This window comes from Tupaia chinensis, unplaced genomic scaffold (genome assembly GCF_000334495.1).
Source record: "Tupaia chinensis unplaced genomic scaffold, TupChi_1.0 Scaffold144058_2, whole genome shotgun sequence".
Classification (NCBI taxonomy): Eukaryota; Metazoa; Chordata; class Mammalia; order Scandentia; family Tupaiidae; genus Tupaia; species Tupaia belangeri.
Window position 1 is genome coordinate 205089 of NW_006203911.1, and position 13641 is coordinate 218729.

At 45.6% G+C, this 13641-nt stretch overlaps 1 protein-coding gene across 1 annotated transcript in view; it reads right to left on the reverse strand.

Moving 5' to 3' along the window:
- Nucleotides 1-1541: 1541 nt before the first annotated feature.
- The window catches only part of AIFM1 (apoptosis inducing factor mitochondria associated 1), a gene marked incomplete in the record, with an annotated part of 45894 nt that continues 33794 nt past the window's right edge, over nucleotides 1542-13641 (reverse strand). The window contains 5 exon segments of the mRNA XM_027767237.1: nucleotides 1542-1806; nucleotides 2144-2340; nucleotides 4345-4469; nucleotides 7272-7414; nucleotides 10072-10173. Coding sequence (XP_027623038.1) covers nucleotides 1735-1806; nucleotides 2144-2340; nucleotides 4345-4469; nucleotides 7272-7414; nucleotides 10072-10173 — 639 coding nt within the window.

Genomic DNA, 13641 nt, shown 5'->3' on the forward strand with positions numbered 1-13641 from the left:
AACCCCAATATTTGAAAAAGCCAAGGCCTGAACCAGCATGTGGTGCAGTGGTTAAGGTGTTGGACTCCCACATGATCGGCCATGGTTCAAGTCTCAGACTTGGCAGCTTATTCTTTCACTCTCCCTCTCTAGTCAAATTAAAAAAAAAAATTCTCTCTGGTCAAATTTAAAAATAGTAATAAGTAAAATGAAAAAAAAAAAAAAGCCAAGGTCAGCCAGGTGGCATGGTGGTTAAGGTGACTGGATTCCACACAGCTGACTGCACGGTTTGAGTGCTCACGTGTGTATGTGTGCCTGAAATCCTGAGAGGACAATGGAGAAGGAACTGCAGCATGGCCACCCACCAGGGGGTACTTTCTCACTTTCTCTGTCTCTGTCTCCAGTAAGTGCCAATACCCTATAACAAAACTTCAAACAAAACAAAACAAAATAAACCCAGACTGTTGACAACTTTCTCTTTACAGAAAGATTCACAGCTCTTCAAAGTAGTAAAAAATTCTTCTTAATTGGAGTGACATTTGATTTTTAAAGGTTAAGTAATTTATTTATTTATTTGTTTTAAATTATTTATTTTTTTGGAAGAGGTTTTTGCTATAGGGCACGTGCGCTCACACACACAGACAGAGAGAGACAGACAGAAAGGGAGAAATCACCCCCCAGGGGGGATGGCCACGCCGCAATCCCTTCTCCTCCATTCTCCTCTTGGGATCTTGGGCACGCACGCACACACGCCGGCGTGAGTTTAAGCCACCAGGTCTGGGGCTCGAACCACGGTCGACTACATGGGAGTCCAGTGACATAGCCATTATGCCAACTGCTGGTCCCAGGTTAAGTAATTTAAAATGCCAACAAAATGAGTTGACTTAAGAAACTTTGATTTGTATTTCCCAAGTAAGGTATGCCTATAAACATTTTAGAAAAAAAATGTGGCTAAAAGAGGGTAGGCAGATTTCTAGTTTGGGAGACAGCAGACAAGAGTCAAGGTTTAGCCAGGTGACGTCCAGTCTGTGAGCCCTTCTGTGTGCGGTAGCTGCGCCTTCTGTCCTCTGCAGTCCCACTTCAGTTCTGGGGCAGTTGTTCCAGGTAACACAGTCTATTTCATATGTTTATTGTTCACTCATTGAACAATGACTTCTAAGCACCTACTAAGCACCTTCTAAGAGCCAGACCCTGGGCTAGGCTCTAGAGAGAGAACTAAGTAAGATCTGGACACCAGTTCCAGCTTCCAGGAAGCTACGGGCTAGGGGGGAGACATATAAATAAGGATCGGGCTTGGAAGGGTCAGGGAAGTCTTTGTAGAGATAACCACCTTCCCTAGAGGAGAGGGCAGGGGAGGAGCCCAGCACCATGGGCAGAGGCCACAGCAGGTACATCCAAGGAGTCTGAAGAGTGTGAGAGCAACTCTGGGAACTGAAGTTTAGTGCGGAGTAGGGAGTGTCTGGCTGAGAAAAACCATGCACTTAGTAATAGCTACAATTTGCTTGCCTTCTAATATGCATGGCTTTCTCCTTCACCCACACCCCCTTTTAAGAGAGAACAGATTTTAATTTAGAAGAATCAGGTTTTATTTCATGATGTGAACATTAAGAATTTGCATGGTTGAAATATTCACAAAGGGCTTGATCATTCACACACACACACACAGGGACAGTCTGCTGAATAAAAAATGCTCCTTTGACCCATCCAACGCACTGTTGGGGATGGTGAGGCGCTCGCCTATCCCACTGCGGGGCTTCAGTCTTCATGAATGTTGAATAGCTTGGCTACTTCATTGAGATCTTCATGTTGCTCACCGTCCTTAATGATCTGAGGGAGAGAGTAACAATAGGTCCCTAACTCACTCCATGTGCCTTTGTCCGGGCAGGCCCACACAATGGGGCCGCCTGGGCCAGTCCCCACATCCCATTGGGAGGGAGCTGTGGGAATGGATTTCTGCTAACGCAGAATGAGCGGCTTGCTCACTCCCAGGCTACCCAGCCAAGTCCTGAGTGGGAAAAAAAAGGAGTGTTTCTGCACCAAGGCTGCTCCTTTGTTCTGCTTAGGCGCAATTTGACCTGGATGGACAATGCATCTCAGGGCAGCTGCTGAGGTCACAGGAGTGTTTTCTAACCCACACTTCCCCACAGCTCTGGCAGGCACCCACCTTCCTTGCTATCGGCATTCGGTTAAAGATGTTCCACAGGACGATCCCCACTACCACTTTGTCCCTGAGGTAGAAGACAACGCCTTTGCCGTAGTCCTCCCCTTGGATGGGGGCCTGTGGGACTGCAGGGGCGCTGGGAGGAATCGTGATTTCCGAAGCTTCAGATTCAGTCTCGCTTTCTGATCGGATCCCAGTTCCTGTAGTCAGTCCCCCAAACAACACACACAACAGTTATCACAAGCTTGGGAAATTCTAGAGGGGATGTATCATTTTTTTTTTCTTTTTAAAAATTTCCCAGAGGATGCATGTACTCCCTACAGAGAGAGAGACAGAGAGATAGAAAGTGAGACAGCACTCCCCAGGGTGGACAGCTACACCCCAATTCCTTCTCCTGCATTATCCTCTCGAGATTTTGGGCACACGTGCACACGCACCCAGCATACTTTTTAAGTTACTGGATGCCAGACTTGAACTGTACAACTGGCCGTGTGGGATCCAGCTGCCTGAACCACCATGCCACTGCCTGGCCCTCACAAGTATCTTTCAAGATCTGTTCCAGATGCGTCTAGATCATTTATTTTCCTACACCCTGTCAGTATACATCAGTAAACTTCGACCTTCTCCAGCCCCTCTGCACTGACAAAGCCAAGGAAAGTTCTCCCTCGGCAGGGCACTGACTGGGTCAATCTGACCTAAAATGTCTTTCCCTTACTACTCATTTTAAATCTACGCTAGGGATATTTCCTGGTATCTGGAGTTCTTCAAGCTGCAGACTTGCTCCTGTCCTCTGAAACACATTCTAGAGCCGCCTGGTCTCATACAGCAGCCACTAGCCATATATAGCTATTTCTGTGGAAATCATCTCAAATGAAATAAAATGTCAAATTCAGTTCTGCATCTGCACAAGCCAGGTTTCACGGGCTTAACAGTCACCTGTGGCCAGTGGAGAGACAGACCGTTTCCATTACGGCAGAGAGGTCTATTGGACAGCACGGCTAGAGGCACTTTGGCCAAGGCAGATGGCACTTCCATGTGGAAAAAACATAGTGGAGAAGATTCCTCCTGGAAGGGAATGGTGGCACTGGAAAGGGGAAACATATCTTCTGAGAACCACCAGGCTCCAAATAACACCACCCAGTGGACGGAGCAGTGGCCTGCAATTTAAAAGTACCTGGGTCCCTCTCCTGGATCCTCTTACCAGGGGAGACCAGAATTAATACGTATGGAGTACATTTGAATCACACAGGAAGAGGACCTACATACCCACATAGTGTGTCTTGCTTTCTCCTTCTTAAAGAACAACTTGCCCTTGAAATAGCTCTGGCAGGGACCAGCAGTTGGTGTAATGGCTATGTCACTGGACACCCATGTAGTCAACTGTGGTTCGAGTCCCGGACCCAGTGGCTTAAACTCACGCCAGGCATGGGTGCGTGCGTGTCCAAGATCCTGAGAGGAGAATGGATTGCGGTGTGGCCACCCCGTGATTTGTCCTGTCTCTCTGTCTCTCTCTGTCTTTCTGGTGAGCTCACGTGCTCTACAGCAAAAACCTCTCCCCCCAAAAAAAAGAAAAGAAAAAGAAATAGCTCTGGCAAAAGGATGTAGAGATGAAAAAACTTGAGCCAAGGTCATGGACTAGGGCCTAGGAGTCAGTGAGAGAGACATGTGTGGGAGAGAAGTCTGTTCTGAGAGGCTCCTCCCGTCTAAGGAAAGCCTGGCACTGAGATCTGAAAAATGGAAGCAGAGGCAGCTCAAGAACAGCTCAGCCCAGCTCTTTACTGCCCAGGGCCCACAGAGAACAGCTGGTCCTGAGCAATGGTTCTCAGGCCTGGTTCTTGAGATCAGCATGAAGCAAAACAGAAAAAGACAAACAAACCCTAAAACGTTCAGCTTTTCTTCATCACACAGGACTTCCCGTCCCCTGGAGACAAAACTGAACAACAGCGCCGTTGAGCAACCACTGTCCACCGTCTAGGACGGACACCCACAGTACTTCAGTCTATGCTTTGACCGGGATACCTGATTTTGCCAGATCTCAGACCACTAAAGAGTGAGGACTTTGGCTTTGCTTTCTTTCAAAGCACACCATGAAGAGAGGCTTTCACTGACACCGCCCTCTGGCCAATACAGAAACCCCTTGTTCCGGAGAATTTGGACCACTGCTACTCAACACTCTTCCAAGAGAAGTGGTTGGGCTTCCTTACCTGACTGTTCTGTGGCAGATTTGGGGTTGTCTTGTGCAGTTGCTTTTGCGAAAACACCAACTGTGGGCAGACTACTGTCCACAAGACCAATAGCTTCATAGCCAACGTCAGGGCCCAAGTCACTCCTAAGGAAAGAGAGAGAGGGCATCTGTCAGGGGACTGCAAGGGATGACACGGTAGCACATGTTCTCCATGACACTGCACTCTCATGCCAAGCAAAAACCTTAGTGTGTGTCACAACAAGAGAAAGGCCAAACTGGTCTGTCACCACTAGGGCATCTGGGGACAACTGCGGGAAAGCAAGATTATCCTGAATAGCTTTCGTTTTCCCTTACAAAGCCATTATACGTATGACATACCCATGCAATGAGCTACAGTTTCTTAAACTTACACTTCTATCCTATGCCGTGAATGAAGAGCGATGGCTCCCCCACTTTCGGTATTCCTTTAACTCATCCTAAAACTGCTTTTTTGAACCATGAGAGTGTTCCATGTTTGTGGATTTCAGACCTTGAGATGTTTAACGGTTTCATTAACATATACAATGAGTTTTCAAAAAGTTCATGGAAACTAATAAGAAAAAAAAACTATGTATGAATTTCAAAATTATTCTGCACTCAAAAATACTTGTACTTTTTTTTTTTGAGAGGTTTTGGCTACAGGGTGAGTGTGCTCACTGCAAAGACGGAGAGACAGAGAGACAGAAAGTGAGAAATCACCCCCCAGAGAGGATGGCCACACCAAAATCCTTTCTCCTCCATTCTCCTCTGGGGATCTTGGAAAAACACACACACGAGACCAGCGTGCGATTTGTAGCCACCGGGTCCGGGACTCAAACTGTGGTCAACTACATGGGAGTCCAGCAATGTAACCATTATGCCACCTGTTGGTTCCAAAAAACTTGTTCTTTAATTCCACTTTTCCATAAGTTTTTTAGAAGTGCCCTCATATTTTTCCCTAAGCCTTTATTTTCTTTTTAAGCCTTTTGCCACAGGGTGTGTATGCTCACCAGAGAGAGACAATGAGAGGGAAAGTGAGAGCTCACCTTCCAGGGGGATAGCCACGCCACAATCCCTTCTCTATTCTCCCAGGATTTTGGGCACGCATGCAAACACACCTAGTGTGATTTTTTAAAATTTTATTTTATTTCACTTTATTTATTTATTTATTTAAATTTGAACAGAGAAGGATAGGGAGAGGGAGAAAAAAAAAAGGGCCAAGGGAGGGAGGGAGAGAGAGAGAGAGAAAGTGAGAAAATAAGCCACCAGGTCTGGGACTCAAACCACAGTTGGCCATGTGGGAGTCCAGCACCCTTAACCACCACACCACTTGCCAGATCCCCCCAGTGTGATTTTTTAAGCCACTGGGTCTGGGACTTGAACTGTGGTTGGCCATGTGGGAGTCCAGCACTTTAACCACCATGCCACCTTAGTTTTTATTTTTTAAGACTGGAATGCTATAAAGAGGCACTTTCATTGACTTGGTCATTTTAATTGCTCTTCCTGGAAACTCTTGCTATTTTTTTTTTCTCTTTTTATTATCAGTGGGCACATGCACTTATGAGGAGAGAGAGAGGAAAAGAGAGAGAACCCAACAGGGTATGGTCATGCTGTAATCCTTCCTCATCCATCCTTCCTTCCTATCAGGACTTTGGGCACGCATATGTGCCCAGTGTGCTTTTCAAGCGGTTGGGGCCAGGATTCAAACCATGGTCAGCCAGGTGGGATCCTGCTGCCTTAACCACTGCACTACGGGGCCGGCCTTGGAAACTTTTTTGACCATCATTACTCTGAATCTGCTAGGAAGTCCAAGAATATTTGAGGCACAGACACCTCACCACCATGGCTTTTGTAACCATCTAGGGTGCTCTGGTTGTTTGGTCTCTGGTGTTTGCCTTCTGCTATCCACTTGGTTACACCAGCTCACTGGACTGCTGGTTTCAGGGAACAGTCTCCATGCCTCCTTGGACACTGGTCGTAGGCCCTACTTAACTGATAACTGTGTAGTTACGGGCTGTTTCCCCTAATTGTATTTATCTTACTTAGGTCGACCCTGAAATGCATTATTTTTTTGCTGCTTACTCATAAAACTGTGTGCGAGTGTCCTAAAATGTACTTCCATCCGCTAAGAATATCCCCAACAGAAACCACTTAGAGGTTTCTGAAACCTTGAAGTTTTTTATGTACTCCATCTTGCAAATCAACAAGCTGAAAGTCAAATAGGGCTGGCCCCAGGACTCAGGAATGTCCACTGCTAACCTTTCTTTATCCAAAGAACTGTCTATACAGGCCTGACTTTGGACCACTGATCTTGTCTTCAATATGTTGGGCTCATTAGGATTACCAATAAGGAACAAATTAAAGCAAACTTCTGTCTATACCAACGAATATACTGTCGTACCACCTACTATGGCTCCAACTCCGAGCTACTTTGCCAGGATGTAAGTGCCAGCTCCATTCACTCACCTAATCTACCCTATACCAAGCAGGACACTGACCACATGGCCATTTTTGGGGTAGACTGTATGGACATGAGATGAAATTTTTTTCTCTTTCATGTGAAGCCAAGTGGCTGACAAGGAAACCAAACCATCACTCTGTGCTATGATTTACTAATACTGAGTTCTTTTTAAAAAATTTGCTATAGGGTGCATGATCCCATGAGATAGAGGAAAGAAAAGTGAGAACCCCCCCCACCGTGGGGGATGACCATGCCACAATCTCCTCTCCCCCACTCTCCTCTCTAGATTGGGGTAGATTGGGGACAGGCATGCACATGCACCCAGCATGTCTTCCAAGCCATCAGGTCTGGGACTTGAACTATACAGTCGGCCATGTGGGATCAGCCACCTTAACCTCCACACCACCCACCGGCCCTATTAATACTGAGTTCTAACCAAGTGAGCCCCCGAGGAGCACGGTGATTACCAGAACATGGACTGATGCCAGTACGGCTTAGCAGCTCCAGTCATATTTTCTCCAGCCAGTCTTCCACTCACAACAGCGTGGTCATGGTGTTCTACCCGCCTCCTACCCAACTTGATGTCATAGAAGCACGCCGCATCTCCTGCCTTGGATACAAATGCATGACATAAACACAGGATAAAAAAGCACAGCAAGGGCAGATACAAACTTCTGGGGCTCAGAGAACTCTTGCAATGTTAACTAACTAATGTTTTCCATCTACAGGCCAGAATCATAGCTAAATTATCAAAAACAGTTGAGACTTCATTTTTTAAAATTTGTTAAAGAGTCTGTGTGCTCACCAAAGACACAGAGCGTGCAAGAAAGAGAGAAAGTGAGAAAGCACCCCCCTGGGGGGAATGGCCATGCTATGATCCCTTCTCCTCCCTTCTCTTCTTGGGATTTTGAGTGCAGAGGCACCTGGCATGTTTTTCAAGCTGCCAGATCTAGGTCCTTAATCACAGTCAGCCATGTGTGATCCAGCCGCCCTATCCACCATGCCACTGGCTGGTCCCGAGATGTCATTCTAAAAACTATTCTGTACTTACACAAAGCTAACTAAAATCTTGTATGCTTCAGTCTGCTTAGTCCTATTTCTTCTCATCCTGTCCTTAGCAGACAGAGTAATAGTAATAATAACAACCATGATGCAGAATACTGTTTTTTAATAGTACAATTTCGTTTTTATTTAAAAATACTAGCAGAAGGAGACACAGCAAAATGTTGATTAGTTCTTTGGCTAGTATCATTAAAATGTTTTTCACTGCTTTATATTTTGCTTATCTGGAAAGTTCAAAATTTTTTAGTACAGCGTATTTTTTGACTAAGTAACACATTCACATGGGTAAAAAAATGAAAACAATTTAAAAAGAGATTCAGACTTGGGCCAGCCCCATAGCTTAGTAAAGGGAGCCAAGTCCCACATGGCTGATAATGATTTGAGTCCTGGACCTGAAAGCTTTGAACAAATACCAGCTGTGTGTGTGCGTGTGTGTGCGTGCGTGTGTGTGTGTGCGCGTGCACACATTCCCAAATCCTAACAGGATGAAGAAATAAAGGAGAAGGGATCATACCCTACTGTGGGGTGCATTTTCCCTCTTCCCCTCTGTCTGTCTGTCTGTCTCTCTCTCTCTGGAGAGCACATACACCCACTGGCAATTCAAAAAGAAAAGGAGGGGGGTGAGGGAGAGAGGGAGGGAGGGAGGGAGAGAGAGAGAAAGAAAGATTCCAACATTGACAAACTTTGCTTCTTCCTATCTTTGTCTGTCCTATTCTCCCTGCCTCCTGGTATACCATTGGCTATCAGTTTCTATATACGTCCTTCCAGGATCTCTATGAAAATAAATCCAAATATTCTTTTAACTCTTATCATTTCCTTCTGTACATAATAGGTAGCTCCTTATACTCATCAGCTTTCACTACATTACAGAGTATTATTTTCTATATGTAGAAACCTGTTTTTAAATGTGACTGGCTCTCATTTTAAAGTTTTCCAAGAGAAGACTTTTTTTGGATCATTCAGTATTCATTCAACAAATATTTAAGGAGCACTTAGTGTATACAAAAGCATTATGCCATCTGGGCTGCTGAGATGAAAGTGACATGGACCTCGCCTCTGAGGAGCATATATCCCCTGGTCCAGGATGACGGAGTGATGTTTGGAACTACAGTGCCATGTAAGCAAATAATGCACCGTATGAGTGACACTGAAAGAGGCAAGCAGAGGGAGAAAACCCCAGGTCGGGAGTGAACAGAGCCAGCCTGATGAAGGATGTGGTCGCTTGAGCTCTCTAACCCATTGTTCATCTGTGTGGCTATTTAGCTATTGCTCCCCCAGAGCAACCTAACTCCAACAAGTGAGCAATGGTAAAGCAAGCTATGAAATTCACTTAGTGAAGTATCAGAGTCATTAAACTGTTCAGAGAGTCTGAAATAGTATGTAAAATGCTTTCATTTATGATGTTTACTGTGAAAGAAGCAGAATACAAATGTGTATATGTAGTATGTTTGCCATGACTGTGAAAACAAAGAATAAAAACTTTGAACAAAAAAAAAAAAAAAACCCGAAAGCAAGGAGAAACAGCAAAACATTAATGGTGTCATCGGTGATCTTTCCCTTTCCCTTTCTCCCTGTTGTCTGTGACTTCTACATTGAGTGCACATTACTTTTATAACAGGTTTAAAAACTCAGTACATTTTATCATATGGGGAGAAAAATAATCCCTCCAAGGCTCCTATGTTTTTATTCGCAGTCCATAGTCAAACACAATACACTTTTAATGTTTTTGCAGTGGGGAAATTACCTCATAGTTTCTACATACTATAGTCTTTTTTGTCATAATAGATTTTTAAAAATAGCACTCCAGGAAAACAAAAACAGAGTAATTTTCCTTGCTAAGGAACATGTTATAAAAGTGTTCTATCCTCCATTCCCTGGACTCGTGTTTGAGTAGAGAGAACAGTAGATCCTCCCAAAAGCTGAGCGCATATCTGCCAGGGATTTCGCCAACGACTGTCAACAAGCAGAACTGGAAGAGCTCTACTGTAGACCCGCTCACTGCTCACTCATCTCCTGGCCTGCAGATGGGGCCATACCTGACCTTCTAAATCCAGCTGCCTGTGGGTTTCTATTCTTTATCCTCAGCCACCAAGCGCTGTGACTCTTATTTGATTAAGCTGCCAATGAGCTTCAACACACTACTGGGTACGCTGCTCACACCCTGGGGACCATGACGCGTGTCTGGTTATGCTGTATGGTACTTACCACCCAGATGTTCGAGCGTGCCTGAAGCTCTGCGTTTACCCGGAAGCCACCAAAATCAGAGTCTATTTCCAGTCCCCCAGTCTTGGCCAACTCGACATTGGGCTGGCCCCCGGCCCCCCCCCTGCCACTATGTGGTCAGTTTCTACCTGAGGCAAAAAAATAAAAATAAATAAATAAAAATAAAAATAAAAAATCCAGTCAATTAACATAGTATCCATTAGTAGTTATTAAGAACTGGAGCTTTAGGGTCAGTAGAAGGCATGGAGGTTAAGGCGGCTGGATCCCACATGGCTGACTGGGTGGTTCAAGTCCCAGACCCAGCAGCTCAAAAATTACTCCAGGTGCATATGCGTGCATGCCCAAAATCCCAAGAGGAGAATGGAGGAGAATAGACTATGTCAATTAACATAGTATCCATTAGTAGTTATTAAGAACTGGAGCTTTAGGGTCAGTAGAAGGCATGGAGGTTAAGGCGGCTGGATCCCACATGGCTGACTGGGTGGTTCAAGTCCCAGACCCAGCAGCTCAAAAATTACTCCAGGTGCATATGCGTGCATGCCCAAAATCCCAAGAGGAGAATGGAGGAGAATAGACTATGATGTGGCCATCTCTCTTAGGGGGTGATTTCTCATCTCCCTTCTCTATCTCTGTCTCTCTCTGTAAGTGCAAATACTCTATAACAAACTGAAAAAAAAAAGAGAGAGGGGCTTTAAAAAATTATAAGTTGGGGCCAACAGGTGCTATGATAGTTAAGGCACTGGATTCCCACATGGCTAGCCACAGATAGAGCTCCGGACCCGCTGGCTTGAAAAATCATGCTGGGTGCATGTGTGCCCAAAATCCTGAGAGGAGAAGGGATAGTGGTGTGGCCATCCTCCCTGGGGGGTGATTTCTCATTTTTCATCATCTTTCCCCCAGGAGAACATATGTGTGCCCTGTGGCAAAAATAAAACAAAACAAAAAACAGCAACAACAAAAATATACACATATAGTTTAACTTGTTCTGGTAAACAGATTTTAAATTCTATTTCATAAACCCTGATCCTGCCCCATATATATACTCCATGTCATCCGACCAGAAATCTGCCACCACGGCAAGGACTTGAAAAGTGTGTGCTCCAGCTAAGAAGAAGTGAAGGGAAAAGTGGTTCACAGGTGCCTACTCTGGCCCTCATCAATCCATTTTAATGGGGGGTATATTAATTCAGAAAACTCTTGACAGTGTAATGTGGCTGCCAAGAAAACTAATCTACTGGTATCAAATGAAGGAGTGAGAATGAGGAAAGGGGAGGGGAGCGTCCCGCTCCAGAAGGTTCCCTGGCAGCCTGTCTCGCCCTCCTTACCTTCCTGCCGTCTTTCAGCTTGATGAGCAACTTGCCACCGCTGACTCCGACTGACTGCACAATAGCACTGGGCATCACCTTAACCCCCTCTGTAAAGGTAAAGGAGAGCGGAGGCTGAGCCCATGAGCCTGCCACCCTTGTGGGAAGTAGAGCCTCCCCAACAGTAACGCCACCAGTCATCAGCACACAGGCAGCTGTGGAGAGCTGCAAGAAGCTACCCCCGCAATTCGTTTTTAGCCTTGCTGGGAACTTAGTGCATCAGATTCCATACACCTAGATGAACTTGGCTGACTGGACAATGACAGAACATTTCACCTGCCAAGTAACAGGACATAGGCCAAGGGGGTTCTCAAAGAAGCTCACTTTGCCTTAGGCCACACTCAAATGAAATAGAGAGGCCTCATGTGGAAACGCTCTCTCTACCTCGTCTGACTTTCTCCATGGTCCAGTTGCTGAGGTATTCGGGGAGGATCTTTCCCATGTTCCCTTTCTCAGGGAAGAGCTGAATCACTTCTGTGCCCAAAGCTCGAGCTGGGAAGAAAAAAAACAGTAGTTATGGCAAGAGGCAAAAGCCCAGCTGAAGAAGACAGGAAGCAAAGTACAGGAGCAGTAGGCAGCCCATACTAAACATGGGAACTGCCACAGTCCAGGCCAGAGCTTCCACTTGTGGGCCGCAAAGACTGTGGTGCTCGAGGTCATTCATAAGGCAAACACAACAGGTACCCTCGACGAAGCTACAGACCGCGACCTCAGTGCACGTCCACTAGTGCAGTCACTGCTGCCTTACATAAATGCTTTGCGACCTTTGAACGAAAAAGAAAAGAAAAAAAGACGCCCTGATCTCACGTAGCTGAAAAATAATACCAAGAATGGTTGCCGTGAAATCTTCAAACTGCAACTCATAGGTCTGTCAAGCTGCAAACCATTATGTGCCTGAAGGAAGTTTTTGGCTTTTTACCGGGAGCGGCAGTTCAAAGATACACATGGCTCTGTGGTTGCGCCGCCCTTATCATCAGCTGAAGAACTCACTTTCCTCACTATTTTCTTTCTAAGGAGTCCTGGCATAGAGGTTAGAGGAGTGGAAGGAAAGCACTGCTGTTAAGTTGCTCAGATAACAGCTTTGTGGTCACCAAGGGAACCCTCAGCAGCGGTAATCGCAGAGCTTCACTTTCCCCCATGTAAACCCCAATCAAACTGTTTCTAGTGATCCTGGCAAATATCTCTCTGGCATTTCTGAGGGCCCACCAAAATGCATGTGATGTAAGACTAGAGAAAGGAAATCGAGGTCACTCCCCAATGCTCACCCTTTCTGCCAAGAGCACAGGCCAGTTCACTACCAAGGAAACCACCACCAATAATTGTAATCGACTTGACTTCCCGTGAAATCTTCTCCAAGGCTCTGAAGTCTCCAATCTGCAGGATCATACCAGTTTAGTTCACTGATTTCCCAAAGGGGCATAGGATAACAATACCAGGAAATATTTTCCTCTAAGTCTTCGACAACAGTAATTTGCACATAAAATCTCCTCCTTGAATGAAGTGGCTCAATTACCGCTCCTATGATATATATATATATATATATTTCCCATAGGGCACATGCGCTCACTGGAGAGACAGAGAGAGGGAAAGTGAAAAATCTCCCCATAGGGGTGGAGGGGGTATGATCATGCCGTAATTCCTTCTCGTACATTGTCCCCTCAGGATGGGAGGAGGTGATGATGCCACAATTCCTTCTCCTATGTTCTCCCCTCAGGATTTTGGGCATGCACGGACATGCGCTCAGCCTGATTTTCAAGTTGCTAGGTCCAGGATTCTAACCACAGTTATCCATGTGAGAGTCCAGTGCTTTAACCACCATGCCACCTGCTGGCCCCAGTATAGCAGTTTTTATAAGCAGAGCATGGTGTTAAGCAGCAAGTTGTCCCCTTTCCTCTGTCCTTAGGTACTCCTAACTTCCCTCTCCAAAGTCCCTAAATTGCCAAGAGGCTATAAAGAGTTCCAATGAAGCGAATGCATCAGGACAAAAACAACTATGGAAGGAGCTATAGCAAGCAATAAAAACACTAACTCTATTTTTCTCCTAGCTCAAAACCCTTGAATGGGGCATTTGAAGAGCAGAGAGGAGGTGACTGGCTCAAGGCCGGCTAACAAGTCTGGAGAAGAGCCCTAAATAAAACACGGCTCTCTCAATTCCTGGGGGGGGGGGGCCTTGGGGACCACAAGAGTA